The 27,526-nt window shown below is 41.2% G+C and overlaps 7 protein-coding genes and 1 long non-coding RNA gene across 10 annotated transcripts; 2 read left to right on the top strand and 6 right to left on the bottom strand.

Moving 5' to 3' along the window:
• Positions 1-3,561: 3,561 nt before the first annotated feature.
• On the top strand, positions 3,562-9,521 carry LOC130702180 (homeobox protein php-3-like). The gene is made up of 3 exons (XM_057523846.2): positions 3,562-4,312; positions 7,712-9,109; positions 9,203-9,521. The coding sequence occupies exons 2-3, from the start codon at positions 7,898-7,900 to the stop codon at positions 9,485-9,487; spliced, it is 1,497 nt and encodes a 498-aa protein (XP_057379829.1). The 5' UTR covers positions 3,562-4,312; positions 7,712-7,897; the 3' UTR covers positions 9,488-9,521.
• Positions 9,522-11,134: 1,613 nt separating this feature from the next.
• On the bottom strand, positions 11,135-12,740 carry LOC130702192 (uncharacterized). Of its 2 annotated transcripts, none has more exons than XM_057523861.1 (4): positions 12,460-12,740; positions 12,062-12,270; positions 11,752-11,836; positions 11,135-11,632 (listed from the first exon to the last, which is right to left on the bottom strand). In XM_057523861.1, exons 1-4 carry the CDS (start codon positions 12,623-12,625, stop codon positions 11,391-11,393), a joined length of 702 nt encoding a protein of 233 aa, XP_057379844.1. In that variant the 5' UTR covers positions 12,626-12,740; the 3' UTR covers positions 11,135-11,390. The 2 variants fall into 2 exon arrangements, with proteins under 2 accessions (XP_057379844.1, XP_057379845.1); XM_057523862.1 differs by having other exon boundaries at positions 12,466-12,740.
• Positions 12,741-12,923: 183 nt separating this feature from the next.
• LOC130702191 (transmembrane protein 127-like) lies at positions 12,924-14,436 on the bottom strand. Its single transcript, XM_057523860.2, has 5 exons — positions 14,000-14,436; positions 13,840-13,940; positions 13,607-13,774; positions 13,412-13,537; positions 12,924-13,352 (listed from the first exon to the last, which is right to left on the bottom strand). Exons 1-5 carry the CDS (start codon positions 14,224-14,226, stop codon positions 13,159-13,161), a joined length of 816 nt encoding a protein of 271 aa, XP_057379843.1. The 5' UTR covers positions 14,227-14,436; the 3' UTR covers positions 12,924-13,158.
• Positions 14,437-14,624: 188 nt separating this feature from the next.
• LOC130702186 (developmentally-regulated GTP-binding protein 2-like) lies at positions 14,625-16,531 on the bottom strand. The gene is made up of 8 exons (XM_057523854.2): positions 16,370-16,531; positions 16,140-16,300; positions 15,901-16,071; positions 15,695-15,838; positions 15,520-15,627; positions 15,077-15,436; positions 14,924-14,986; positions 14,625-14,859 (listed from the first exon to the last, which is right to left on the bottom strand). The coding sequence occupies exons 1-8, from the start codon at positions 16,431-16,433 to the stop codon at positions 14,836-14,838; spliced, it is 1,095 nt and encodes a 364-aa protein (XP_057379837.1). The 5' UTR covers positions 16,434-16,531; the 3' UTR covers positions 14,625-14,835.
• Positions 16,532-17,923: 1,392 nt separating this feature from the next.
• LOC130702174 (uncharacterized) lies at positions 17,924-20,799 on the top strand. The gene is made up of 11 exons (XM_057523838.2): positions 17,924-18,231; positions 18,706-18,786; positions 18,858-18,973; positions 19,051-19,173; positions 19,232-19,359; positions 19,449-19,504; positions 19,566-19,683; positions 19,743-19,905; positions 19,974-20,086; positions 20,168-20,437; positions 20,517-20,799. Exons 1-11 carry the CDS (start codon positions 17,924-17,926, stop codon positions 20,787-20,789), a joined length of 1,749 nt encoding a protein of 582 aa, XP_057379821.2. The 3' UTR covers positions 20,790-20,799.
• LOC130702223 (uncharacterized) lies at positions 18,225-19,234 on the bottom strand. Its single transcript, XR_009004266.2, has 3 exons — positions 19,009-19,234; positions 18,819-18,945; positions 18,225-18,748 (listed from the first exon to the last, which is right to left on the bottom strand). It is a non-coding gene; the product is annotated as an uncharacterized LOC130702223 (long non-coding RNA).
• On the bottom strand, positions 20,779-26,437 carry LOC130702166 (sodium- and chloride-dependent betaine transporter-like). 2 transcript variants are annotated; one of them, XM_057523826.2, is made up of 15 exons: positions 25,771-26,437; positions 25,515-25,704; positions 24,285-24,532; positions 24,183-24,211; positions 23,990-24,095; positions 23,751-23,906; positions 23,530-23,650; positions 23,340-23,467; positions 23,133-23,272; positions 22,829-23,057; positions 22,552-22,664; positions 22,339-22,482; positions 22,056-22,256; positions 21,816-21,992; positions 20,779-21,747 (listed from the first exon to the last, which is right to left on the bottom strand). In XM_057523826.2, the coding sequence occupies exons 1-15, from the start codon at positions 26,171-26,173 to the stop codon at positions 21,418-21,420; spliced, it is 2,715 nt and encodes a 904-aa protein (XP_057379809.1). In that variant the 5' UTR covers positions 26,174-26,437; the 3' UTR covers positions 20,779-21,417. The 2 variants fall into 2 exon arrangements, with proteins under 2 accessions (XP_057379809.1, XP_057379810.1); XM_057523827.2 differs by having other exon boundaries at positions 23,530-23,647.
• A 631-nt stretch (positions 26,438-27,068) lies between these two features.
• On the bottom strand, positions 27,069-27,462 carry LOC130702200 (histone H2A). Its single transcript, XM_057523865.2, has one exon. It carries the CDS (start codon positions 27,455-27,457, stop codon positions 27,077-27,079), a length of 381 nt encoding a protein of 126 aa, XP_057379848.1. The 5' UTR covers positions 27,458-27,462; the 3' UTR covers positions 27,069-27,076.
• Between the last annotated feature and the right edge of the window lie 64 nt (positions 27,463-27,526).

Here is a 27,526-nt window from a genome sequence, read left to right as displayed (position 1 = left end):
TCGAGTGTCTGTCCGTGCTTTCGGCTGCCGAGTCTCGTACAACGCACATTTATTATGGCGTATCGTATGCATAAAGCTGGCCATCTCTCATCTCCGATAAATCAATGAGCTGTCGCCAATCGAACAAAATCAAAAAAAAAAAAAAAAAAAAAAAAAAGGAAGAATAACCTTCTTAAGGACGTCATTTCGAGCTAAAAGCAATTGGCTTAGCAGCCAGTGCGCATGTTCGCTGGCAAGGTCGTCTATTATACAGAGAGAACAGACATAATCAGAAAAAAAAAAAAAAAAAAAAAGCTCATTGTATCGACGAGTTAATGCGAATGGATGTCGATAGTTTTGAGGGCGATACGTTTTCACTACGCGTTAGGATTCTAATTTTTTGTTTTGTTGTTTTTAGGAGGATTGCGATAGGCGATTAAGAGAGAGAAAGGCATTGCGCTCGCAGTCTGCAATTCATTGGAATCGATGACGCTGTTTAGACCGCATCGTCAATTTCGGAAAATTCGGAGAAACAAAAGAAATAAATAAAAACTAGTTTCGACACGACCACTGAACTGAATTGGCAATAGAAACAAAACGTAAACGCTTTCTCTGTCCCTTCCCCCTCCCCCCCCCCGTCTCCTTCCCGCACACAAGAAATGAGGGGTGTAGGCGTTTAAAAGGGTAAGGCAAGACGTTTGTAGAATAAGCCAGAATTGCACCCGCAAAAAAATACGGTGAGTGTAGTAACATCCGGTTGCATCACAAACGCGTGTCGATCCAAGAATAACGAAAAAAATAAAATAAAAAAAAAATTTCTAAAAGAAATAATAAAAAAAAAAACCCGCTTCACTCCATTTTGATTACATGGCCAGCGTTGCGATATATACACACACACACACACACACACACACAGAGAAAAACCCGGATGTTACTCACGCACCATATCTATAGCGAATGATACCCTATTGTGTATATAAACACACCAACCTCTCGAAACACGATTGATGACCTGATTTTTCTCGTACGTCATTTGCATGTGTTTTACATACATCTCTCCCCTCCTTCAAAACTCGAATCTACTGCCACGATAACACTTTGAATCCCGCACTACAAATTAGTACGCACATAGTATTAAACGAAGAAAAAGGGTGAAAGGTCAATCCCGAATTTAAGAAAAACTAGAACAGCACGAAATAAAAAAAAAAAAAAAAAAAAAAAAAAAAGGCTTTTCTTTTTGCCGAATAACTTGTATGTGTGTGTGTGTGTGTGTGTAAAGCTCAATAATATACAGTAGGAGAGAGAGAGAGAGAGCGAGCGCGCGCACGCACACATAGAGCCAGAGCTGCAAGGAGCAGCGGCTATTTAGAAATGATAGCGGCGCAGATGGCTCGGTGCCCTGCTATTCATCTATCATTACGTCAGTGAGTTGTTTTTGGATGGAAACGCTCTAGAGCAGCAGCTTCTTCTCCTCGGTTCGCCCTTTTTTTTTTTTTTTTTTTTTTTCTTTCTTTTTGCCCTTTTGTGCTTAGCTTTTACAGATAGCAAAAAAAAAAAAAAAAAAAAAAATGTGTAACTCTTTTCGGCTATTGCAAATGACTTATAAAAAAAAACAAAAAAAAACAATCGAAATATAAATGAACTATTAAAAAATAATAATAATAAGTAAACAAACAAGGGACAAAACAATCGGCTGACATTTTTCAAATCGCAAATGTGTCAACATCTTTTTTTTTTTTTTTTTTCCCCCGGTGTGCACGACATTTAACGCGAACGGGGGGGAGGAGTGTAGTCGCTCAACGGGAAGACGGACAAGAGTTCCCTAGTGTTAGGATTTTTTTTTTTCTTCTTAAAAAGAACAAACAAACAAAAAATAAATTGGCTCAGTCGATAGAGAGCCCCCAAACCATTGAAAAACAGCGGCCATGCATCCTTATACAAGGCACACAAGCATAGTAAAAATATATCTATATTAATATAAGTACGTACATAGATATTATGATTTCCCAGCTCCCCTTTTGTGTGTGTGTGTGTGTGGAGTTCTCTTATACGAGTCACACGCAGACTGGCAAGGATACGAATGGGTCTGGCTTCTTTTGTTTCAATCACGAACTCTACGCGCACACAATGTAAGACCCTTCTTGTGCTTACAACAACAAAAGCAGGGAGCTAGAAGAACAAGTCTTCTTCTTTTCAAAAAAAAACAAAAAAAAACACACACAAACGTTTTTGTGTCATCGTCACATGATGAAGGTAAAGAAAAAGAAAAAAAAACGGGAGGAAATAATCATCGTGATAATAATGTGCCCGATGAAACTAGAGTATGGGGGGTGGGGGGTTGGGTTGGGTGGGAAAAAGGAGGGGGATCGGGACAACCATCTACTGAATAAAAAAAAAAAAAAAAAGGTTTCGAGTGCGCCCCTGGTGAACTGTCTCGGAGAGAAGGGTGGGGAGGATTGCCATGCCGGTTTGGAGATAGGAAATAAAGGGCGGAGCTTGTGACTTCTCTTCCGTTTTCTCTTCCTCGGCTATGGGGGATTGATATATCTATATTACGCAGCATTGATATCGATGGGATATGTAATGTAACGTAAATGTAATAATATATATAGAGAAAAAGGGAAAAAAAAAAAAAAAGGGGGAGGCGATGGATACACACACACACACACAGGGTACACCGAAAACACACAAAAAAAAGGGGGGGAATGGATCATATCCCGCGCCCAGTCACGAAAAATAAAAGAGGGAAGTTCTTCTTCTTTTTCTCTTTCATGTTGCTCTTTTTTTTCTCTCTCTCTCTCTCTCTCTCTTTCTCTCTCAATCCCGATCGAATCAGCTTTTTTTTTTTTTGCCTTCCCTATTTTCTGCTGCTGTTTCTTATATGACAGTCTAAAAAACAGAATCAACGTGTCAGCCGCCATCGGCCCTTTTTTTTTCTTCTTCTATAAGACAGAAAATAAAACAGAGGCAAAAAAAAAAAAAAAAAAAAGGAAAACCTCCATTGCTGTGTCTATTCCCCGTTTCCATGACACTCGAGATGAGGAAGAAAACAAAAGAGGTGATCCATCTCACCGGAGACTATTACAAAAGATTGTAACAATAATGAAACTATATCCCATTCCTCTTTTTTTTTTTTTTTTTTTTTTTTTCCTTGCCCTCAAAAAAAAAAAAAAAAAAAAAGAAATAAATAAGAAAAAAAAAAAACTAATTCCCCCTTAACCCCCCCCCCCCCCCAAAAAAAAAAAAAGCTAACTCGTTTTTTTTTTTTCATTCAAAAAAAAAAAAAAAAAAAAAAAAAAAACAAGAAGAAAAGAAAAAGAAATTGGGGATATGTAAAAATGTTACTCTTGTTTTGGCTACTAATCGGGAGTCTCTCTTAACAAGGATATAAGAGAGCTAACAGAGAGCGCGAGAGAACTCGGTGCGCACCATTGCCAAGTTGCCTAATGGGGCCATGAAAAAAAAAAAAAAAAGCTTCTCTCTCTCTCTCTCTCTCTTTCTCTGTGTGTGTGTGTGTGTGTGTGTGTGTGTGTCTGCGTCCGCGACTTCTCCTCGTTGACTCGTCGCTTTTATAGACCCGCTCATACGCCAGTTGTATCGCCATCAGTCGCGGCAGAGTCACGCGCCCGCTCGCATCTCACGCGCGCAAAAAAAAAAACAAAAAACAATCGCCCGTTTTTGATTTTGCTTTTCTTCTTTCGTCATCGAAGAAAAGAAAAATCGCAAACAAAAACAGTGTGGTCCCAATTCATCCTTCCTACTTGTGCAAAAAAAAAAAAAAAAAAAAAAAATTCAAAATTAACGTTCTGAAAATTTTTGGTTGGCGGAACAAAAATTCAAAAAAAAAAAAAAACTGTGCGGATCAAACTACTGCGCTGGTGTGTTTGGTTTCATCATCTGCGGGCAAACAAACGCGTGTACAATTTCTCGTAATCGTGACTCGGCAGGAAATTCCCCATTTCTATTCATTCGTGGTGAAATAACAAAAGAGTTCCGCGCTCGTCCTAAAACCCGCAAATTAGCCAGTGAAATTCTCCTTCCTCCGCCACCCCCCGTTCGATCGTGAATAAATCGGGGAAAAAAAAAAAAGAGAGTGCCAGTTTGTGTGTGTGTGTGTGTATTCCGTGTGTGCGAATTGTTTAAGAAAAAAAAAAAAAAAAAAAAAAAAAAGATCTGCGCCGAGACGGCTGACCGCCGCCGTCTCCAGTGACATCATCATCCAATTACACAACCAAAAAAAAACCATTGAAAATCCCCCCCCCCCACCTCCCGCTTCCCTCTCTGCCTTCCTTGCCCAAAGTCTCTTACCTTAACCAAAAGGAAACAAGAAAAGGTGAGTCAACCTGACGTGTTTTGGCAGTTTGTATGTGTGTGTGTGTGTGTGGGTTTTTAGAACCTCCCCCCCCCTTTCTCTGAATAAGATCCTTGCAAATCGCTTGCGCAATCGATTTCCCATTACAAATCGGAAATGTTTTAAACGATCGTTCGCCAAACGGGAGTATAATGGCGATCGAGTCGTTAACGTTATTAATCCAAAAATTAAATCGAACGCCGCCCAGAGGCTGTTTAAAAAAAAAAACAACAAGGAAATGCGTTCGTTCCGAATTAATTAACATAAATAAAAAAAAAGCGGGACTGGACATTAGAAAATAAATAGGAATGGAAGAGGGTAGAAAAAGATTGTGTTGTACAAGTTCTTCTTCTTCTATTTCGAAAGCACTATTATGGCTGTGTTTATACCCCCTGCAGCTGTTTCTATAAACTTGACACGAAGTCTTGATTCTCTCCTTTATAGTTCACGGATTTCGTTCTCATAAAAAACAAAAAAAAAAAAAAAAAAAAAAGAAAAACCCCAACTTGTGCTACTACTCCTATAACAACAACAAGAAACTATTGCTTTATAGGATAGCTCTCTTCTCGGCCATCATCATCTCGTTTGTCTGCATTCCAATCTCGTTTTTTTAACCTCCTCGTTTTTGGGAATGAGAAGAAAAAAAAAGAAAAGAAAACGGTCGAAATCTTTGTTCATTTCGTGCGCAGCCAGTTCATTTGCGTATTAGTGAAAAATAAGGCAGAGAATCAAGTCGTCAGCTACCGGATCATTTTTTTTTTTCTTTTTAAAGGAAAAAAAAAAAAAAATGAATTTGTTCGAGTCGAAATAGATTGGAAAAAATTCACGCAGTCAACCATAAAATTTCGAAACGGAAAAAGATTCTTTTTTTTTTTTTTTTTTTCTTTCTTGATTTGTTGAAGGTCAGTTAGAGAAGAAGAAGAAAAAAAAAAGAGAAAAAGAAAAAGAGGAACGGGTTGAGATGCGTGATCGTATAATACGCGTAACCAGGAAAAGAATAATTTTTTTTTTCTTTTTGGTTGATATTTATACAAGAGACAGACGTCGTCTTGTGGGTGTTGGAAATTATTTATTCATAACGCGATCGTCGAGTTTATTTTTGCCCGTCAGAGAGCGCGCGCCAGCCATCATCAGATTCGATCGTTCCGAAATACAAAGCAGAAAACAGTTGCCTAACAACGACGACAAAAAAATAGATTTTTAAAACTATACCGCACGCTCATCCTAACGATGAATCAAACGCATTTAAAATTATGCGGCATTGATTTAAAAAAAAAAAAATACAAAAAAAAAGCCACTGGTTAGAATTACTTCTTTTTTTTTTTTTTTAATTAAAAAAAAAAAAAAAAAAAATTCCTTTTGATTGTACGCATCGGATTTGGTTTTTGACGACCAACTTTTTGTATCTCACCCGCCCACCTAAAAAAAAAAATTCCCCAAAAAAGGATCGAAAACGCGCGGCCCTCATCTTTTTTTTTTTTTTCTTTTCGCCCCACCACCACCACTCGTCCCACTTGCAAGACCCCCTAAAGAACTCGTGAATATTACCATCATGAACGCTCTATCATTTCATCCGTTTTCGTATTCATTTTGTGTGTGTGTGTGTGTGTGTGTCCCGCACGCACGAAAATCAGCTGGCGATCCGGTCACGAAAGAAAAGGGGAATTTGACATTTTTTTTTTTTTTTTTTTTTCTTTTTGGCTAAGAAGCAAAAAAAAAAAAAAAAAAAAAAAAAAAGGGACCAATTCTCAAACTGTTATTTTTAATTGGACGGCAGGGAATGACGAACGTGAAATTCGAAACGTTCTTTTTCTTTCCCCTTCGCTTGGCTGTGTGTGTGTGTGCGTGTCTGTGTGTGTGTGTGTGTCTGTGTGTGCGTTACGTAAAACCCACACAGACATGCCACAAAAGCCACAGCCAAAAACTGAAAAAACGTATCCCACTTTGAGTGTGCGTGCGTGTTCAAGCAACGACCCAAAGTTTTTCTTTGAAAACAAAAAATGACATTTCATCGATTAGAAAACTTCCATTTTCCTACCGAATTTTCGGCTCTTAATTACGTACGAAAGATTCGATCTTTCCGAAAAAAAAAAAAGGGGGCGATACGATTGAAAATATTCCATTTTCTTTTCTTAAAAAAAAAAAAATTCCCCCATTCATTCCAAGAAAACGCACTTTCAATATCCCCCCCCCTTTCTTTCTCCGAAGTCTAAATTAGACCTCCTTAATTTCAATCAAAAAACACTGATTAATCGAAATCCCCCCCCCTTCCCGCAACGTCATTATCCTAAGTAATTAACAACACTGACATGCACCACTTCATTTAAAAAAAAAATAAATAAATAAATATTTCCAATCAACAAATCAAAAACAATGTCCTTTTCCAACATGATTTAGTTTCGCTTCGCTAACTGTCTCTAGAAAAAAAAAAAAAAAAAAAAAAAATAGCGTACCGTATGACGTACCGTATATGATCAATAGCAGCAAAAAGGGGCGCGCGCATACACAGTTCGTAATCAGCCAAATGGGCGAGATAGCGCTACATCATTGTTGGCCTTTCTCTCTCTCTTATTCTTATTTCAAAACCGTTTCTTTTCTTTTTTTTTTTTTTGAATATTCCTATGACGATCTAACCCCTCCCACTTTGACGTGCACCGGGCAATGAGCTTCCCTATGAGCAATGGTTATTTGATAGTCACATAGGGGAAATCTCTAAACACACACACACACAAAACCAAAAAACGTTAACCCACATGTTTTTTTGTGTGTGTGTGTGTGTGTGTGTCTATCTCTGATTCGTCTGTCAAATGGGAAACCGATCATGTCGCGACGATGTGAAGCTTCTAAATTGTAGTGAAGGAGGGGGGGAGTGGGGGAATAGAAAGGGGTTATGTGTCTGATGATTTGTGATGACTCAACTCTTCGTGTACGAAACCCGCAAAAAACAAAAAACGAGTGGGGAAAGAAAGAAAACAAAAAAAAAAAACTTAATCAACGACAAAAAGGGCAGAGCCAACGGGTTTTCGTTTGGTGGTTGCTGTACTGACCTTATTTGGTGTATAACTTTGATGAGATAACGCAAACGGCGGGGAGGAAGGGTAGACGGAGCTGCTATTGCACCGCACCATCCGGCTGTGTGTGTGTGTGTGTGTGCGCGTCGCCCACATCTCGGTTCGAACGCGAGTCGTCAACCAAATATGAAACGGATGCGTCACTTTGTATGCACCCAATAGAGGCCACACTTCTTTCTTGTCCCGTTCTATCCAATCAAAATCAAAAATCAATTAAAAATTAGAAAATGATTGCCATATGATGAATAAAAATATTTTTCATTGTTTTTTTTTTTTTTTTTTTTTTTCTCTCAAAAAAAAACAAAAACAGAAAGAAATAAAATTCGAGTGTCTCACCTGTTCACAACGAAAAGCCGCAAAACGTTTTTTTTTTTTTTTTTTCGAAGAATCCAAAAACAAAAGAAACTCGGCGGCGTTGTTCGACTGGCGCAGTGTGTGTGTGTGTGTGTGTTTTCCAATTCTCACATGGCCGGTGTTCCGTTGCCGTTGACGAGCAATGACGACGTGGTGTCGGCCGGACCGAGCTTCTTCTGCTTTAAATCTTCGTTCGTCGTCGTGCGTGTCGTCTGCCGGCTCGGTGGCCGCCCTTCCGTCCAGCATTGCCAACAGTAAGCGCAATCATCATCATCATCATCATCGTCATCACCATCACGTTCGCTACTCGCATCCCGCTCGCCGGCCAAGTGATTCATCGGCGTGCAGCAGCGATCGCCTGCAGACAGCGGCCGCGTCGCGTCATTCCATCGCCGACATCCTCGGCTGGAAAAGCCATCCGGCCGATCATCACACGGCCTCCAACGCCATTGGCTCCGGCATTTGCAAAATCGAGCGCGCCGACGGCCACCCGTTCGAGCCGTTCGTCTTAGGTGAGCGACGTCGTTACGACGAAGGCGCTAGCCGAGAGGAGGGGGAGGAGGAAGAAGAGGACGAAGAAGACGACGGAATGGCTTCCGAGTGCGTGGATGTGGCCGATATGGTGATCAGTGACGAGCCGTTGGATTTGAGCCTGGACAAGAGCAAGTGTCGGCGTGAAAGGGAGCGAGAGAGTTCCGGCACGCCCATCAAACGCGCCAAAGTGGTCGTCGACGCTATCGAGCCGGCCAGCGATGGCGGGACGGACGAGGGAGATATGGACGTCGGGCCGTGGGGTAGTGTCCAGCCGCATTTGCAAATGGCCGCCAATTTCTCGACTGTGCTCCAGTACTATTTGACGGCGGCCCGTCTATGGCAAACGAGTGAAGTGATCCGATGTCAGGAATCGCAGCAGAGGGCCGGCGGCGAGACCGACAGCGAGGCCAACGACGACGGTCACGCGTCCGACACCAACACGGCCGCTGCGGCGGCCGTCGTAGCGGCCGCCGTGGCCGCCGCCGGAAGCGATCCAGCCGGCATCGTCTTCCCCGTCCAGTCACAGCAGCAGCAGCAAGTCCAGTCGAACAACAGCGGCGGTGGCGGCGGCGGCGGCGGCAACAAGCGCAGGAAGAACAAGGACGGCCATCACCACCAGAACATGGTGACCGTGGCCGACCTGGTCCATTCCGGCGGCGGTGGCGATCCGGCCAACGGGCAATCGAGGCCGCGCAAAACCCGCACCACCTTCACCGGCAAACAGCTCTTCGAACTGGAACGGATTTTCGAACAGAAAAAGTACCTGTCGTCCAACGAGCGCCAGGAAGTTGCCCGTCTGCTCAACGTCACTGGCTCTCAGGTACATTGCCCATTTTTCATTTTCCAAAATCTGCGTGGGGTGCGTCTTGTGCAAAAATTTTTTTAAAAATACCAAATTTTGGCTGCGGGTTAGATCAAAATTTGGTTCCAAAATCGGCGCACCAAATGGAAGAAGCAGGATCCCAACACGGCGGCCGAGCTGGCCCAGCTCAAGTCGGCCAGCCGTAGTTCTCAACAGGGCACCTCAACATCGTCGTCGTCGGCGGCCGCCGCCGCCGCTGCCAAAGGTAAAAACGGCGACGATCAGCCGGCATCGGCCAACGCAAACGACGATATCGCCAGCGCTGGCGAGAACGACGACATCAATAGCGACGACGCTTCATCCCCACCGGCGCCACGATCGCCTTCTTCCGTCTAAACAAAATTTTAAAAAAAAAAAACAAAAAAAACAAGTGAATTATTTAAGTAAACAAAATAAACATACAACAACAAAACATCTCAAGCAAAACAATCTAAAAAAAAAACAAGAAAAGAAAAATGCATTAGAGAGGAGTTCTAAATTTTTTTTAGGTTTAAATTTCCTTTTGTTTTCCCCGCCAAATTTTGAACCAAGTGTATGAGGAAATAAAACTTTGAATTAGAAAAAAAAAAAAAAAACTTTTTTTTTTTTTTTTTTTTTAGAGCCCCGTTTTCGATGTTGTAACATTTGAATTGAAAAGGAATGAAAAAAAAAAAAAAAAAAAAAAAAGGACAAACATTTTGATTGCGATGTTTTCTGTTTGATGTGTATACGGGTCTTACTCGTTGTGTACCTGACGACATCAACGAGTTTACCCTGCGTGTGACGTGTACAAAACAAGTGAAGGAAGACAAAACTCTTTTTTTTTTTTTTTTTTTCTTATTTCGTGTTCACATCTCAACCTGCAGTCCGTTTTTTTTTCTTCTTTTAATGTCCCCCCCCCCCCCCTTTAGCAGTTGCCTCTTTCTCGAGTGTGTTTCGTGTCCATTTCGAAGAGAAACGACGACAGTGACAAGTGCCTTGTGATAATAACTGATGTGTGCGTGTGTTAGTTCGACATCTTCTTTTTTCTTTTCGTTTTGTTTCCTGTCCCTCCGCCATTGGGTTGCGTGGCAAGTTTGTTTTCTCTTTTTTTTTTTTTTTTTTCAAACTGAAAACGATTTCCTTTTGGTTTCAACAAAAGACACACTTACGTCAACACCATTCATCGTGCGAAGACATGGAAAAAGAACAAGGACGGACGAAAGGGAAAATGTTTTGTTTACCTGTGTGCGACGCGTACCACTTGCAATGATGTCTCATTTTTCCTTATGTTACGTCTCTTCTATTTATCTGTTCACAGAGGAAGAAACAAAAAAAAAAAAAAAAATGACGTTAGAATAGAATTAGCAAGGAAATTGAAACACCTCTGATTTTTTTTTTTTGTTTCCCTCCTCTCCCCCAATTAAAACAAATTGTATTTATTTATTACCGTATGTTTCTTTTTTCCTGAGGGGGGTTCTTCTGTTTGTTTTGTATTGTTTTGTTTTTTTTTCCGTTATGAACGAAGTATCCTGGAAGTAAAACCGGATCAACATTCTTTTTCGAAGAACTAGGAAAAAAGAAAAAAAAAAAAAGAAAGAAAACTGTCAAAGTGTCACACAGATTCCCTCCCTCCAGGCCCTCCCGCTGATCTCTCTTATCTTCCTCTCTCCATTCGATGCCCCCCCCCTCTTCTCGGTGTGCTGCATCTCTTTAGTTTTTTTTTTCACGAAAGTTTTATTATAGATACACGGCGGATGTAACACACACACACACACACAGATACACTCACAACGTCCAACACGGTGGCACAGGATGGAAGTAATTATAGCCTCACCTCGGATATTATTTTGATCGATTCGGCCGTAGCTGCTGAGAAAAAAAAAATAAAAGCAAGAATTAGAATAAAATAAAAATAAAACTTATATTAGAAAAAAAAAAAAAAAGAAAAGAAAGGGGAAAAAAAAAAAAAAAGAAACGGGCGGGCCCCGTGTGTGGATCGCTATTTTGGAACTTTTCCGGCTGTTCTTTTTCATTTTCAGTTTTTGTCGCTCCTGGGTCGTCGGTTGCTATTTGCTTGTTTGGTACACCGGTTACTATAGCTTATCCCTTGTCCGTTTCCAGCGGCGACGTCGCTTCAAGCGTTTCTGGCAATTTGACTTGACGGGATAGTGGCAAGCAGCAGCAGCAGCAGCAGCATAGCAACTTGGCTCGATTTTCATCCACTTTTTTTTTTCTTTTCCTCCTCCCTCCTCGTCTTGCAACCGAAGCAGCAGTAATATTAGTGACCGTTTCGACTCATACCGGGCGTTGTTGGTGGGCTCATCGTCACCATCCGAGAAGAGGAGAAGAGAAGACTGGGCTGCTGCTGCTGGGCCTCGTCTCTCTGCGGCTGGTTGCCGCTAGAAAAAGAGACGGCGTTCCTCTTTAAAAGATCAATCCGGCTCAGAATCTCGCCGTCGTCGGGTCCTTGAAATGTTGCCAAGAGCAGCGACGAAGAGTCTCCTTCCCCTCGGTCAACGTCTATAAAAACCAGAAGACGACATACACACACACCCAAAAAAAGAAAAGAAAAAAAAAGAAAAGGGAAAGAAAAAGGAATAATCCAACCTTAATTGAATCGTTTTCAAATCGACAAATACCTCCACGTTTTTCTGGGCGAATCATCTGCTGGGACTTGTTCATCTTATGCAGGTCTCCTTCATCATTGCTCCTCCCCATTTTGACCTGTTCACAGTTAGGCAAGATATAACAATACACATAACATGTAGACACACACACACACACACACGACAACAACAAAAAAAAACATTTAAAAACAGGGATACATAACTCTAGTTGAATTGGTGATGGTTGATGAAATCCTGCTGGTATGCAGATGTTCAATGCTTTGTGTGTGTGTGTGTGAGTGCAAGTTTGGAGATGTTTGAATAAAATGCCAAATGCTATTACCATATCAGGATCGTGAGTGATTGCCTGATGCAGCCAATCAAGTCGACACATCCAAAGAGAAGATCCAGATTTCAGCTTCTCAAAGTGGTGAAGGCAGTCACCTAGAGATGATTTACACTTCCTTCTGTCCCACTCCATTTCATCAAGTGCAGCTGACATTGAGGTCACTAGCTGGTTCATCGTCTGTATTTCATCAGCCTCCAGCCACTCTGCAGCACCTTATCACATTGATCAATATAATTCAAGGAAAATAATAAGTGACAAAAAAGCAAAGAAAAAATTTGGAACACAAAATACACAAATGTAGTTATTAAGAGTTTCATGGGTATTCTCATCACCACATGGGCGGAAATAACGTATACTAATCAGGTCAGCCATGAGGGCGGAAATGGGCGAACTTTTACCAGCCAACATGGACGATGAAGTTGGCAGCAGCTGGTGCTGGTTATCGAGTTTCTCAAGTTCTCCATGCTCGTCCTCTGCGTTTGCATTATTGAAGAGACTTTCTATGGTTCCATCCAGCATGTGGTCCCAATTTCCATTATCTGATTCTGTTCCATACATGGTCGATCGTTTCTGGCTATATAAACCCGATTAATATATGTATATATCAAGTTCAACACCCAGTTCTCTCCAGACAACAAAAAAAACAACCGACCGTTCAACTTCAAAATGTCCTTCGGTCAATAGCACTAGCTGGGAGACATTGCCAAACTCGTTTATTTTGTCTGCTAAACAGTTCAAATAACCCTTTTATTGTTTTATTAGTTTTTAAACAAACGGGTTCTCCTTTTCCTTTAAAGACTGCACAGAAAAACAACATTCCATTTAAAATTTGTTGATAATCAAAATCACGAGATGGTTTTGCTGATAAAAACAATTTATTTGCGCGTCTGTCAGGAGCTAAATAGAGGTAAAAATTGTCGGACGAAGAGGTTATTTCCTTATATATAAAGATGTGGCAACAGTAGCCTATATGGATAATAAAGCAGTCAATCATTACGACATGCAATGCAATTTTCAAAATAAAAAGATCGATAAAATGAGATTATTGACTTTCACACATAAAAAAAAAAACTACTTTAAAAAATGAACAGTCATAGAGAATAGGGTGGAGGTGGGTCCCCGTGAACCACCAATGGAGGAGATTCAACTGTGTCGACGAGCATAAGGCGGCTGTCGCGCAATCGGGAAGACCGCGAGCGTCGGTGTCGAGATCGTGATCTGCGTCGTTCTGGTCCACCCATTCTTTTGAACAAGGCGCTCGCTGTGGCCAATAAAGCTGTTGCACCTGTAGAACGAGAAAATTTAACAACTGACCTCATCAATTATTTTTTGATGCAAAATAACCTGCAGATGAGAGGGTGAAAAAGCCATAATCGAAGGACACTTCTAGAAAATAAGAATGGCGATTTTCCTTTTCCAGAAGAACAGTTATGTAGTATGCAAGACTGACTACTCCAGCACAAATTAAAACTGTACACACATATTTTTGAAAGTCAATCAAAGGGACATTAAAAAAAAAAATTAGTAATAATTAAATACCAATTGGAATGGTTAGGAGACCATTAGATCTCACTGTCAAAGAAAGACGGCTCTTAGTTCCCAAAACGTCCAACAGGAAACCAATGAAACACAAAATGATGGCAAATATCACCAACATCAGTATCACTTTAAACATGTTAACAATAGCTGGAGTGAGACACGCCATTGCTGAAACAAGGAAAAAATTTTACATAGAAACAGAGGTTTGAAAGGAAACTGAACCTTGTACTTACTCCCAGCGGCAGAGTGGTAGTAAAGCCTTACAGGTGTTACAATAATTGTAGAATTTCTAGAGTCCCCAGTCTCAAAATAGCCATAATCAAAGAATTGGTATCTAGAACATAATGAAATTTTAACACCAATAATTTAATAATTCAATTTGTTAAGTCTAACAGAGTAAGATGTTTAGGACATCCTCCGCCTGATCTGGAAGTGGACGTAGGTGTCCTGGTTGTGAGTGATAGCCATGATGGTTGGGCTAAAGATGTGCATAAAAGGGCAATCGTCATCATCTGGAAAAAGGCCGCCCCATAATTTCTATTATGGGGATTGTGAGAGGATGAAGAACCTCGGCTATTTCCACGACTGGAACTCGACGGGTTTTGGGACAACGGGAACATCGTTCGGCTAGTCGATCACTTCACGGCAAGAAGCATCACATTCAAATTGCTCCTCTGCTAAAACAGAACTGGCAATCAAATGAGTGGGACGGTAAAATATTCAGTTTCCTTATTGTGGCCTTGTTAGTTTACAGAGGGATTAAAGAAAGGCGTCGAAGTAACACTACTTTGACGTCCTACCTCCTTCTGCCCAACAATAATCCTAGCAGACGAAGGCCACCTTTACCAGCGCAGCAAGGCCAAATTTCTTACTACGAACAGAACAAATATTGTTGCTAGATGCTGAACAGAAAACAAGATTTTGTGCAACCTTGAGCTTGACTGAACGTTTCTTTTTGTTTTCACGGTTATCCTTTGTCTACGTTTTTTCCCGTAACAATACCTAAATCATGATTGGCTAATTTAGAAAACATGTTCCAAGACTTCTCCAAGTTTTATCAAGAATTCACATTGAAAATCCCCTTAGGTGATTATTTCGATACAATTTGGTTGTATCTAAGATTTTGAGAATCTTTCATTTTTTTTATTTAGATTTTCAAGCCAACGATAACGAAAAGTTGTCCCTTGTTTTTGGAAACTGAACTTCTGCACGATCCTAATGCGGAGTGTTCATTTCTTCACAATTTGAATTACCTTGAAACGAAAGAAAAAAAAAGTTAGAAACATATCAGCGAAAAAGAAAACAATATAAACGCACATCTTCATCGTGCACTATATGGTGTGCACCGACTCGTTGTGGATTAAACTTTGCGCTTGTTCCCTATGTTAAAGAAAAACACAGAAACAATAAATTAATACAAGTGGACTAACGCAATCTTAAAACCTTCGTAAATAACAGGAATCTGTTTACCCAAACTAGCGCGTATTTCAAAACTTGAGCCAAGGTGCGGTGAATCGAATGACACACATGTTCCACAGTAACGCCACGCCTTAGAATTAAGCAGTCGTTGAAATCTGGCGGCTGACCAGGTTTCTTCGTGTAAACTCGAATGAACGCCAAGTACTCCCAGAGCGTCTCCAGTAAGAAGTCGAGGTTCAGCTTCATGTTACAGCTGACTACGACTGAATGAGGTGACCGTGCAATCCTGTTGACTTCTTCCAAAGAAATCTGATCGATTTTGTTATAGACGTAAAGGCAAGACAGATAGATCCGATTGCCAGATATCACATCAATCAGATCGTCCGCCGAGCAATCTTCACGGAACAAGACCTTTACGTGATAGCGGCGTAAAAATTAATCAAAAAATAAAAAAAGTAAAATCAGGTTTTCCACTTTAAGAAAGATATACTTACTTCGGCATTGAAAATTTTATATTCATGCAAAATTAGTTGAACCAGTTTTTCATCCACTTTAGTCAACGGACAAACGGCATTAAAAGCGATACCTCCACCTTTTTTGTGCTGGAAAAAATTCAGTTTTCGCATTAGACATACAGTGAAAATTTACTCCACATTAAACAGTTTTTACCTTGAAATAGATGTTAGGTTTTTTTGTATTCAATCTGATACCTACACTTTCCAATTCTTTTTGAAGTAATGTTTTTTGCACGTCTCCTTTAGTAGCATCAAGCATCATCAATACTAAATCAGCTGTTCTCGCAACAGCAATAACCTACAAAATTTTTTTACAATAAGAACTGTAGAGGAATTTCAATTTAAGAACTTTAGGAATACCTGCTTTCCTCTGCCTTTTCCCTGTGAAGCTCCTTCAATGATACCAGGCAGATCCAATAATTGGATGTTGGCTCCTTTATACTCGATAACTCCAGGAATACAAGTTAATGTAGTAAACTCATAGGATGCTGCTTCACTTTGGGTCTTGGTTAACGTTGAAAGAAGGGTAGACTAGGAATAAAAGAAAAGATAAGAAAAAATTAATATTTCAAAGCAAATTCTTACTTTCTTGGTCCCACCTTGCCGACTGATGGGAATCCAATCAATGCCACTCTGGCATCTCCTGACTTGAGTACATCAAAACCCTCTCCTTTCTCTCCAGCCTTTTTTGATGGTTCCAAAAGTTGAGAGCGATATTTGGCTAATTTAGCCTTTAGCAAACCCAAATGGTATTCAGTAGCTACATTCGGCACACGGAGTTGTATTAATAAACAATACATTTGTGACGAATAAAATAAACTATAACAACCTTTGTTTTTCTGAGTGCGTGCGATCTCCTTCTCAATCTCGGAAATTTTTTCCAGAATTCCCATTTTCGTTCACAGAAATTTTGGAAAACAAAACACCGGAAAACCAAATATTAAATGTGACAGCAGACCACCTTAAGGGTCGTCAGCATGGAAGAAGCGGCGTTGTCATTCGGTTAAAACTAAATGGGGAAAACAAAGTGGCAAATAAGACATATTTACAAAAATGGCAATGGGTAAATGGCGCTAATATTTACGCGGGAAATTTCAGCCATAGGCGTAATATAAACAAGACTTCTGCTAGTAAGAGCAACAAAACAAACCAGCATGCGTTCAATATTTACTCTTTATTCTTCTGAAATATTTATTAATGTACACAACGTCCGGAATTTCACGTGCTTTGCACCTTTACATCGTAATTTTACTCTAAGATGCCCGTTTTTCAGTATGTAATGCCTAATCGACTCTAAATGTCTGCTTTAGTGTCTTTTTCATATGACTTCACAGGAAGGAAAGAAAAGTGATGTTTGTCATCTGAAAATGAATAGACTCCTTATGTAAGTTCATAAGATCTATATCACTACAGAAACTCTTGACAATCCTAAAAAATCCTCGAAAGCAGATGGAAATGACATATATTGTATTATCTACTTTTATATTCTATTTTCTACTCTTATCACATTTTCAGACATAGAGAACGAAAGAAGGAAGAAACAGATAATATGATTTAGGTATGTGCTGAATCATTCTTTCTCTGACGACGACGAAACGTTTAACGAAGTTCTTCATTTACAGCACGATGAAGCTTTACAAATACAGCTTGCTGCACATTTGCAGTTGGTTCCACATGTGCAATGTTCTACATCCATTCAAAAAAGCAATAAGTTTTTAATTATTACACAGCTTTTAATATCAAATTTCACCTGGGCTTAGGCATTTGCATGTTTCCCCTTGCGACGACGGCGTGGGACATTTGACGCAATTTGTTCCACACTTGCAGTTCTCCCCGCACGTACAACCACCTATGAAAAAGAATGAAACCTTTAGGACACACGAGTAGCTGCTAAATAATTGAAAACACGGAGAGCAGACAGAAACTCAAGAGCAGAAACAAAAAGATCGAAAGCACAGGTAAAAAATAATAATAAAGGAAATTTAATTTTAAAGCTAAATATAGTAATTTACCTTGGCAACGAGAGCACTCCTTAGGCATAATGTCTTTGGTCTTATCAGTTCGACACGAGCTGATCGAATAGATCTCATTCAGAGGTATCACAAACGACGTTAACAAGTGGCTTCTTCTAGAAATTGGAGTGCCGTGCTGATAAGTGCAACGTTGCTTTAGTCTTGCTCTTTGATACACGCCCGGCAGTCGACAAATCTCATGACGTCATGCCCTTCAGCTAGTTCCAATAGAGTACAGCTTTGGGCGCATACGACGTTGATCTTGTTTTATGGTGCGCAAGTACCAACCTGATACCCAAAAAAGAAACGAGATGTAGTCGTTGAGTCAGGTGCTAAATCATTCGATTCGTGGAATGGCTGGAAGAAGCCATATGTCGCTGCTGTTTCGGCAAAAATCAAAAGTGGTATCCTCAAGTGTCGAAAAAAATGAGAACGACTTTCCGGCTGCATCGTCTCCGGCCAAGGTACTTCATCCTCTTTTGAAAACGCCGGAAAGCTACTCGGACATATCCTTTGCGGTCGCCCGTCCCAGTTATACCAAATTATCGGAAGGATTGCGAAAAAAGACACCTGCGGCCATCGTTTGCCGTGCTTTCTGCGGCGGCAGTAAATGCCGATATGACACGTATGATCGGTGGTCCGCGGAAGATATGGCCGTCGATGGAATTTTTTCCCATTGGTACGTATATCCTGTTCGATGAGGATGTTCCACTAACTGCAAAATCGATTACTCGTATGAACGTGTGCCACAAGTATGAAAACAGAAAGTTACACTTTGGGAAATGTGTTTCTATTCCCACAGCTCCATTATTTTATGGTTGATCCTGTAAAGTAAAAGCGGATTAAAATACGTGGTTGGTCCATTGACGTGTAACCGCTGGGGGAGGAATCGATTGACCACGGCAACGCGATCAGTTGCCACCAACAATACCAGCACGCACGTGGAATAGACAACTACTGGATATCTTTTAAATATTCACGAAAGGGGAGACGTGTTGTAGTGAGGTGGTTTGAAAAGGGGGGGGGGAGAATAGTACGAAACAAAGCGTACACGAAAAACAATCAAATATTGACTGAATCGATTGCTGACGAGTCGAATAACAATTCGCCATGATGTTCATCGAATCTTCCATTTTAATCTTTTCCATGTAAGGGTGACTGATAAGATCTTGGCGATGGCACGTCCGAACTCGAACCTTATTGAGAAAAAAGACATCGTCGGCCAGTTCATTCGGTACAAAATGTCATGTCCAGTTACGTCGTTACATTTTTTTTTTCGCCTTTAAGTAGTGATTCTTTGATTAGATTGGGAATCAAGACGATCATCAATCTGCAAACCGCAGGCGAGCACGCACATTGTGGCCCACCACTTACACCATCCGGCTTCTCCTACCTGCCAGAAATCTTCATGGATAAAGACAGTACGACAATGTTTTGACAATATTTTTAAACTTACATAATGTTTGCGTGATTGTACGTTGAACAACACATGCAATAGTATACTACTACAACTTTGGATGGAAGGATTATGACCACGGTTCGCTGGAGGGCTTACTGGACGCCGTGAAGGTGTTGTCTTTCGCCGTAAACCAAGGAAAAGCAGCTGTTCATTGTCACGCAGGTGATGCCTTTTTTAAAAATAAAAATTAATTCTTTTTTCATTGTGGATAAGAATGCAGGATTGGGTCGAACTGGTGTGTTGCTCTGCTGCTATCTAATCTACACTCTTCGATGGCGATCCGTTGAAGCCATACGATACGTACGACAGAAGAGACCCAATGCTGTCCAAACATCCAGCCAAATGATGGTGATGAATTCCTAGCTTTAAATGTTTGGAATGGGCATTTTTCATTCATATTTTTTTTTCCTCTTCTTCAAATCTGTGTGTTCAAGCAGATGATTCAGGAATTTGAACAGTTCCTCATAAACTGCTCCAGCGTGTTTAGCCTCAGGTATTCTATTCTATTATTGACGTCATTTTGTTGAAAAAAAGAAACTTTCACAAATATTTAGCAAAGCTGATGCTAAGACTACGAGTGCCAAACAACCCTTCACTCTTTTGCAACACTTGGATGATCAGAAGGAGGTCCTCCACGGCTACGAAGCGAGAGCTTTGCGTTACATTCCAAAGGTAAGTTATCGATCTGGCGAGATAAAGTAACCGACATCAACTTACCTTCATCGTCGTAGGTTATATACGTGATATGCGAGCGGTTGTTGTTCCTTTGCCGGGTCGATCCGTTTCCTACGCTCAACTATTGGTTAGACGAAAGTCGACCGCCTTTTAGCCGCTCGTTCTTTTGTTTCGTTGACAATCCGAAACAACTGACGTACCAAGCGTCTGGACATGAACGTAAAAACAAGTCATTAAAGTTGTCCCTTACCTTGTAATGTATTGCCAGTTCTTGGAAAACTAAAAAGGATGGGGAACTGTGGAGAATTTGAGATTAGCCGAAGAACCAAATGGATCGGATAGTATCCTGTCGACCGGACAAGGAAGTTTTGGCTCCGCTTTCAACTGTGATAATACCCAGGCAAAGAATTCAAAAAGTTCCAATTCTAATCCGGTCTCCTAAATTCTGATCTTACATTGGGGAACAAAAAAAAAAAAATAGGTTATTTTTGAAGAAGTAATTAACAGCCTATTGGCTAACCCGCCAGCAGATTTGTTGGCCCATCCAACAGTTCGAGACTATTGTCTGACATTGGACGGAGGCCAATCTGGCTGGAAATGTTTGTCATCCGAGAAAGAGCCTAAAGTCTTGGCCAGGCTACTTTGGCATTGGCTCCTGCACCTGAAACAACCTATTTTCACCAACGAGGAATTGAGTAATGTAGTAGTCTACGCCGACAAGCCAGCCATCTGCCTATCTCGTTTCCATCTTGTAAAATTTTCATTACTCACCAAGTCGTTTAAAAAAACATCATTGCAACATAATACTCATGACCTGTTTTTTTCACTAGGCTACTCGCTACACCGTTGAATATTTGTTACGTTTCACGCAGCGATTATGTCCAACATCGACTAATGCTCGGCTCGATCTGACTCGTCGTCTGGCCAGCGTTCTGACGCAACAGGCTGTTGAGATCCGTGGAATTTATTTTCCGAATGACGGCCGGAAGAGATTGGGCCAAGGAACGTTGACCCAGCTGCTGCATTTCCTCACATCAGCAATAGACTTATTCGCTGAAGCTGCCACGATATCAGATGATTCAGCTAGTGCAGTTCAAGAGTGATGGTTTGTATTATTTCTCCAGAATCAAACTGTCAATTAAAATAATAAAAAAAAAGGTAATACGTAAACAGACAGCATTAGTGGAGTACTACCAAATACAGCAGTTGTCTGCTAGAGGTCGGGTGATAAACATCATTGATCGGCCGGCGGCACGAAATATTGCCATGTCTTAATAATAAACTAAATATGATGCAATCGCTATTATGATTCCTAGATTTGTGGTAGGAGGAGGTTTGTTACTGGGTACCGTCCACACGAATCTACTCGCCTCTTTCCTAACTTTTAAAAATCTAAATTCTGTACTTTACAAAGGAAAACGGATTTCAACTAGAAATTCGGAGAAAGAAAAGGAACGTCACCTACGTAAAGTTTTTTGGGGGGTTTTTGTGGGTTTTTTTCAATAAAAGAATTGGGATTGTCGGTCGACACATTCGCCCAGCATAGAACATATTCGTTTGGGTCCCACCATCGAATGAGAGAAGAGTATTCGGTTTCAGACAGGGACTAAAAGAATACTAAAGCAACGCTGATGTCTACCCTTTCGCCGTAACATCGAAAATGAAAACGCAAAAAATTATGGAGACAAATTGGAGAAGATTAGCCCTAGAGACCTAACGACGCAAGCTCATTCAATCCGTCTGATACCGGTGACTTTCAACTGAGGTTGCCAGTATGTGCGAACTCTCTTCGTCTGACGGGTACTGGACGGTTAGAATGGGCGTCAGAGGAGAGTTAAGCGTTGAAGGTGTAAACGGTAGCGATGAGGCTGACGTGACCGTATATGACCCATCTTCGGGGTAAGCTACTTCTGCAAATTCGGCAAATGTGAAGGCAGAAGGCGGGCCGCCATTAACTTCATTGTCCAAATGAACCATGGAATGGGTATCTTTCAGTCCGTGAACACCACGGAGGCAGCAAGGACACTCGGCAATTTGCGATTTCATCGAGTTCCCAATTTTCTGAAAGTTCCATAATTTAATAAATAGGGAATGATTAATGTTTTTTTTTTTTACCCGCGTCTCTATACCTGAAAGATAGATTTTCCATTAGCTTGCGAAATGGCAACAATGCCAAAAAGCGGAACAGGTACGAGGATAAAAGCCAAGACGGACCAGCCTAGGATAGCCGTCCATTCGGGAAAGACGTATGTACCGTGATGGTAGACTAGCCCTTTAAGGTCACATAAATGGAAAATGCACACCCCCTAAAAGGGTAACATTTTTCAATTACTAGATGCAAAAAATAATTATCATAATATTCGCTTCACCAGAATAGTTAAGGGCGTTAAAGCCAACCAGCAAATGATCAAGAGTGGAGATGGACTGTGGGCTGTCATTTCTCTTATGTTACGAGCCAAACGGCTGGCGCCGTAAAGGACGCCGGTTGCAAACGCCACAACCAGTGCTAGCAAAATAACAGCCACGGTTGCTACATAATAATCTGTCAGGTGCATCAGATAGATTCCGCCCTGTAAGCAAAAAAAAAAAACAAAGCAATTTCGAATAATCGTCAGACAAATCCGAGACGTTTTGCTTAAGAGAGAAACGCACCTGCGTGATGTAAGGAAGGGCTCCGACGAAGCACGCCATGCACATGCCAACCACAACGAGGTCAGGCATCAAAACCGCTTTCTTGTTACAAAATTGCTTGGTGAAGCGGTGTAATGTCAAAAGAACTACTTCCACTGTGGCGAACTATTGCGAAACCATGTTATAAAAATTAGAAAACATAGTAATTGGTATTCCAAATGAGTATTGTAGTACCTGGGTATCCAATCCGAGGAAAATAAACATGACAAACAGAAAGACGCTCCAAAATTGGGGGAATGGCATTTGTGATACCACAGTTGAATACATCACCAGCGATAAGCTCAAACCTGTGAAGAAAAAACATAACAATAAAAAAAACTTGATTTCGACACTAAAGCGACCTTGCTGCGTTGAATCGCATCAGCCCACATAAAGGGCATTTCGATTGAGATGCTGCCAGGAATGCATTATCGTTAATTTAAACATTACCCAAGATTTAAAGGATCGTTACCGTCAGTGGCGGCCTCATCGATCGGCATGTTGTACACAAGGGCGGTGTGACCAAGGGCGGCAAAAACGATGATGCCGGCTATTAACGACGTTAATGAGTTCAGAACGCTCAGGCATAGGGCGTCGCGAATCAAGGGATTGTGGAAGCGGTTATAACTGGCGAAAGCCATTAAGCATCCATAAGCGATGCCCATCGACATGAAAGCCTGTGCAAGAGCGTTTACCCAAACCTAGTCAATGTGACGGTACACAGTTTAAAAACACCGGGTTGGATTTCAAAACGATTACGAAACAGGGTTTTTTACCTCCGAGCTGAGCAGGATTGACCAATCTGGATGAAAGAAGTAACGCAATCCATCGTCAGCTCCATCCAAAGTTAATGCTCTGCCAGTCAGTGCCAATAACAAAAAGTATGGGAGGGTGGCCGTGACGTAAACCGCTTTACCTGCATAATTGTAACCGAAAAGCTCGTTAGACAAAAGAAGGTTAAACAACGACCTCTGCCATAATACCTGACCAACGGACACTTTTACGAATTGTTACGAAAAGTAAGACCCATGCGACCAGCAAGCAGATTGCCAACTCCAGATGGACCTCACCCATATCGGTCACCTTGTCCGTCATTTGCAGAATTCTACGGCTGCAATGTAAAGAAACGGATTGTATACTAAGACCACAATGTTTCTTATTTAAGCTGCTTACTCGAAGAATTCTTGGCCGGGAGTCCTCATGAGAGTTGAACTGTTGACAAACTCCATGGCTATAAGCCGTTGGACTCCAGTGACGTTTTCGTTCGAACGGGCAGAAACAGACAGTGAACCTGCTTTTTTTTGTCAAAACAATAACAACGGAAAGGCTGTAATAGCTTTACGCTTTGTAACTGGGTTTTACACAACGATCGTCGATGAGGCGGCATGACGCACCTTGGCGACAGAATTCCGTGTTCCAAGTGTTGTTGCAATGGGTCCATGGAAGCTGTGAAGTGAAAGACGAGCCAAGGTAGAGCATGGCCCATGACATCACCACACTGTAGTATGAGCTAAGCAGCATGCTAAAGAGTACCATGCCGATTCCAACACCTGTAAAACCCGAAATCCATTGCCATCCAATAAACAAAAATTAAGAAAAACGTGTATAACGACATTAATATTCTTTAAAAGACCTGAGAAAAGTGGGCAAATGTTTCTCATAGCTTCGACGGGGCCCTCCCGCGTATACTGGCCGACCGCCAACTCTAATATCTGCATTGGGATTCCACACAGGAAGACCTGATTGAATCCAATCCATCATCAATTAGTCTTCAAAACGACAATAACGAAGGATAAAATAAATTGAAGATAATGAGTTCAGAATACCATGATGCAGTAAGGAATGAGAAACGCTCCTGAAAGATAATGTGAAACATGTTAGTCAATATTCAACACGCGATCGATTACTACGTTTGAAATACAAATTACCTCCTCCGCTTTTGAAGGCGGTATAAGGGAACCGCCAAATATTGCTAAGGCCGGCTGAAAAACCAACACAGGCCAGCAGAAATTCCACCTTAGAGCCCCATGTCTGGCCAGTGTAGCGATCCGTTCGTAAACTATGGCGACGTCTTCTGACTCGTAATTTATTCTTGTTTTTCCTCGTGTCGGAATAAGATTCATCACTGCTTGATCCGTCTTCCACTGGCCCATCCAGCATCCCACTCATGTTCTTTCTGTTGATTTAAAAAACGTCGGTAGATGACTATGAAATTTCTAATAATTCCACACCATCAAGCGGAAAATATACAAAATCAGCCAATCGGAATATACTCAGAAAACCAATGAACTCGGATATTAGCAATGGCGTAGATCAGAAAAATTCAAAATAAAAATATTTTAAAATACCAATTCCATTGGCAGACAAAGCTCCCCAAAGGTTTAGCAATCTTGCCATTGTGAAAAGCCAAATTAAAAGCAATTCACGTTCAATCAGTTGTGGACGTCGACGGCCGCGAGCAGAATTTCCAATACAATGTCTTTCCTTCCCGACAAGAACCAAAGGAAGAAAGGAAAAAAAAATTGGCTTACGTAACAAGGACGTCCCTTATTGACAGTCTTTGAGATGTTCAGTCATACGACCTATAAATTTTTGATCAAACTTTCTCCTGGGGCCTAAATAGGGAAATCGGTTCTGTATATATCCCTCATTGAATGTTTCCTTCCTCTTGTTTTCCATGTAACATTCATTATCACGAACGGTGTTGAAGGACGTGCTCCAAGGTTGGCAAACTTGAACACCGTGACCGACATTTTCGAAGCGGCTTTCTACCGGAGCGACAACATGTCTTTTACATTGAGGAAACAAAATACAGAAACTCCTAAATTTGGCTTGACTTTCCATGTTATTCTTTCAGAACATGACAAATCGATCCAGCACAAGGACAGCTGACCAAAACTAACGGTAGTATCTGCTACTGAATAATTTGAAGGTCTCTAAGTGGAAATTCAACTAGAAAAAGGCTCGTTTTATCTCAAAATTCCTGTCACTGCCTCTACTTCCGGAATTTGATCAGTAAGCACGTATCACGTAAATATTCTGCTAACGAGCTTTGGAATATTCAGCTAGACGCCCCATAAACAGAGGTAGTTGGAATCATAGTGTTAACACAAGGGGTGATAAAAAAAAAACGCCAAGATTGCTTAAAGGACACTTACGTTATAGTTGGAAAGGTCCACGGTGTCTGGATAGTTTCGCCATTAGGACAAAGTAAAAGTGGAGATACCAAATCAGCGCCCGTAGTATGGACCCTACGTAGGTGGATTTTTCTGCCATTTGAAGAACCTAACCCGATAGAAGCCATCGACCGGACCGTCAACTGAGCTTGGGGATCAGAACCCCAATAATCTGAAAACGAAATTCACCAATAAATGAAGCATAATATGCTGGAAAACTATGAAAACATCAATTTACTGTAATGTCCATTGATGTCATCTGCAGACACATCGGCACCAGGGAAGGTAAAGGAGTTGGCTGAAAGATAATGGTGTTTGTTTTCTTCTTCTGGTCCATTATCTGCTTTACCAATACTGTCCTCTGGTACTGGTTGAACCACAAAGCGAACATTGCCAGGAAATTTCCCTTGTTGATTCTGACTGTTGATGAAACCAGCAGTTTGGCAAACACCTTCCAATGAAAGTAATGGCTTTGGGGGTTCTTTCGTATCAGCAATGGAGGAACTGCTAATAGAATTCTCAGCTTTTGCTGAATGATCTCCATCAAAGTGAACTGTAGTAGTTTGAGAAAAATTGTTCACGTTTGTTATACAATGAATCTTGGCGGGCTCCACCGCTGATGCGTCTTCGACCGACACCATCAAGAATTGAGAATGTCGGGTTTTATCGTCCCGGAAAGGTTTTATCAGACTGTGGCGACAGCCTTCACAACACTTGGCTAGAAAATAATGACAACACTTTTCCTGGTTTCTAAAAGGAAGCAAACAGAGTTTACTACAAGAAACTGGAACATACAAACTTAAAAGAAAGCTTTCTCGATAAAAAATGCAGTTAAGAGAGAACAATACTTTCTAGCCTAGCAACTCAAAGCGGGAGGCAACAAGTGGTTGTGAAACGAATCCCGCACAGCAACCCCATGAGGACAATTAAAGTTTTGGAAGAAAAATAGAAGCCACCACAGCCATCTGGTGGTATGCTAGCAAACAAAAACTGTAGAAACAACCTTCACAACTTATGTTCCTATGCTTTGTGGTTACGTTTCCGGTTATTGAACAGATCTCTAGTGTGGATTAAACAACCATGTAACGCTTTACGCACCACCCTTGTTCCTTGTTTAAAGTTTCACGCGTAAGTGCTTTCTATTAGCGAAAATTCTTTTCGCAAGGAAAATGACGCTATAACCGTTCACGGTGAACCCAATGGATTGCACGAATGCGGAACTAAATTCAACACAGAAACGAAAGACAATGTCGCAGCCTTTCTCTTTAGGATGAATATCTTGAATATCTTTGACAGGAAAAGGTTTCAAGCAAACCACGGCTTAAGGATAAATAACACTACCTAATTAAAGGCAACGAATTAAATGAATAACGAAGAAGACATTCAGAAATTGAGTGTGCAAAGCAGAACGTAAGAATTTGTCTACCTATGCTCACCTTATCTTACAAAGGTTAGTCTTAATTATGTAGATAGAGATTAATCCTTTCTGATCGTATTAGTGGCCCTGAAAAGGGCCGTTTGGTTGGAGTGAAAACGAAAGAATTTTAAGCCTTGGCGGGCTTATCGGTTTTCTTGGGTAAGAGAACAGCCTGGATATTGGGCAAGACACCTCCTTGAGCGATGGTAACTCCGGAGAGAAGTTTGTTCAACTCTTCGTCGTTACGGATGGCCAACTGCAAGTGACGGGGGATGATACGGGTCTTCTTGTTGTCACGAGCGGCGTTACCGGCCAACTCGAGGACTTCAGCGGCCAAGTACTCCATGACGGCGGCCAAGTACACGGGGGCACCGGCACCGACACGCTCAGCGTACGATCCTTTACGGAGCATACGATGGATACGACCGACGGGGAACTGGAGTCCGGCCCTGCTCGAACGGGTCTTTGACTTTCCCTTGACTTTACCACCTTTACCGCGACCAGACATGATAAGCTTGATGGGTAGCTGAAGAAATTACAGAGTTCGAGAAACCGAAAGATATATTTGTTGTATCGA

This window comes from Daphnia carinata, chromosome 6, assembly GCF_022539665.2.
Source record: "Daphnia carinata strain CSIRO-1 chromosome 6, CSIRO_AGI_Dcar_HiC_V3, whole genome shotgun sequence".
NCBI classification, from domain to species: domain Eukaryota; kingdom Metazoa; phylum Arthropoda; class Branchiopoda; order Diplostraca; family Daphniidae; genus Daphnia; species Daphnia carinata.
Note: the sequence above shows the minus strand (reverse complement) of the source record. Positions and strands in the feature narration are given on the sequence as shown.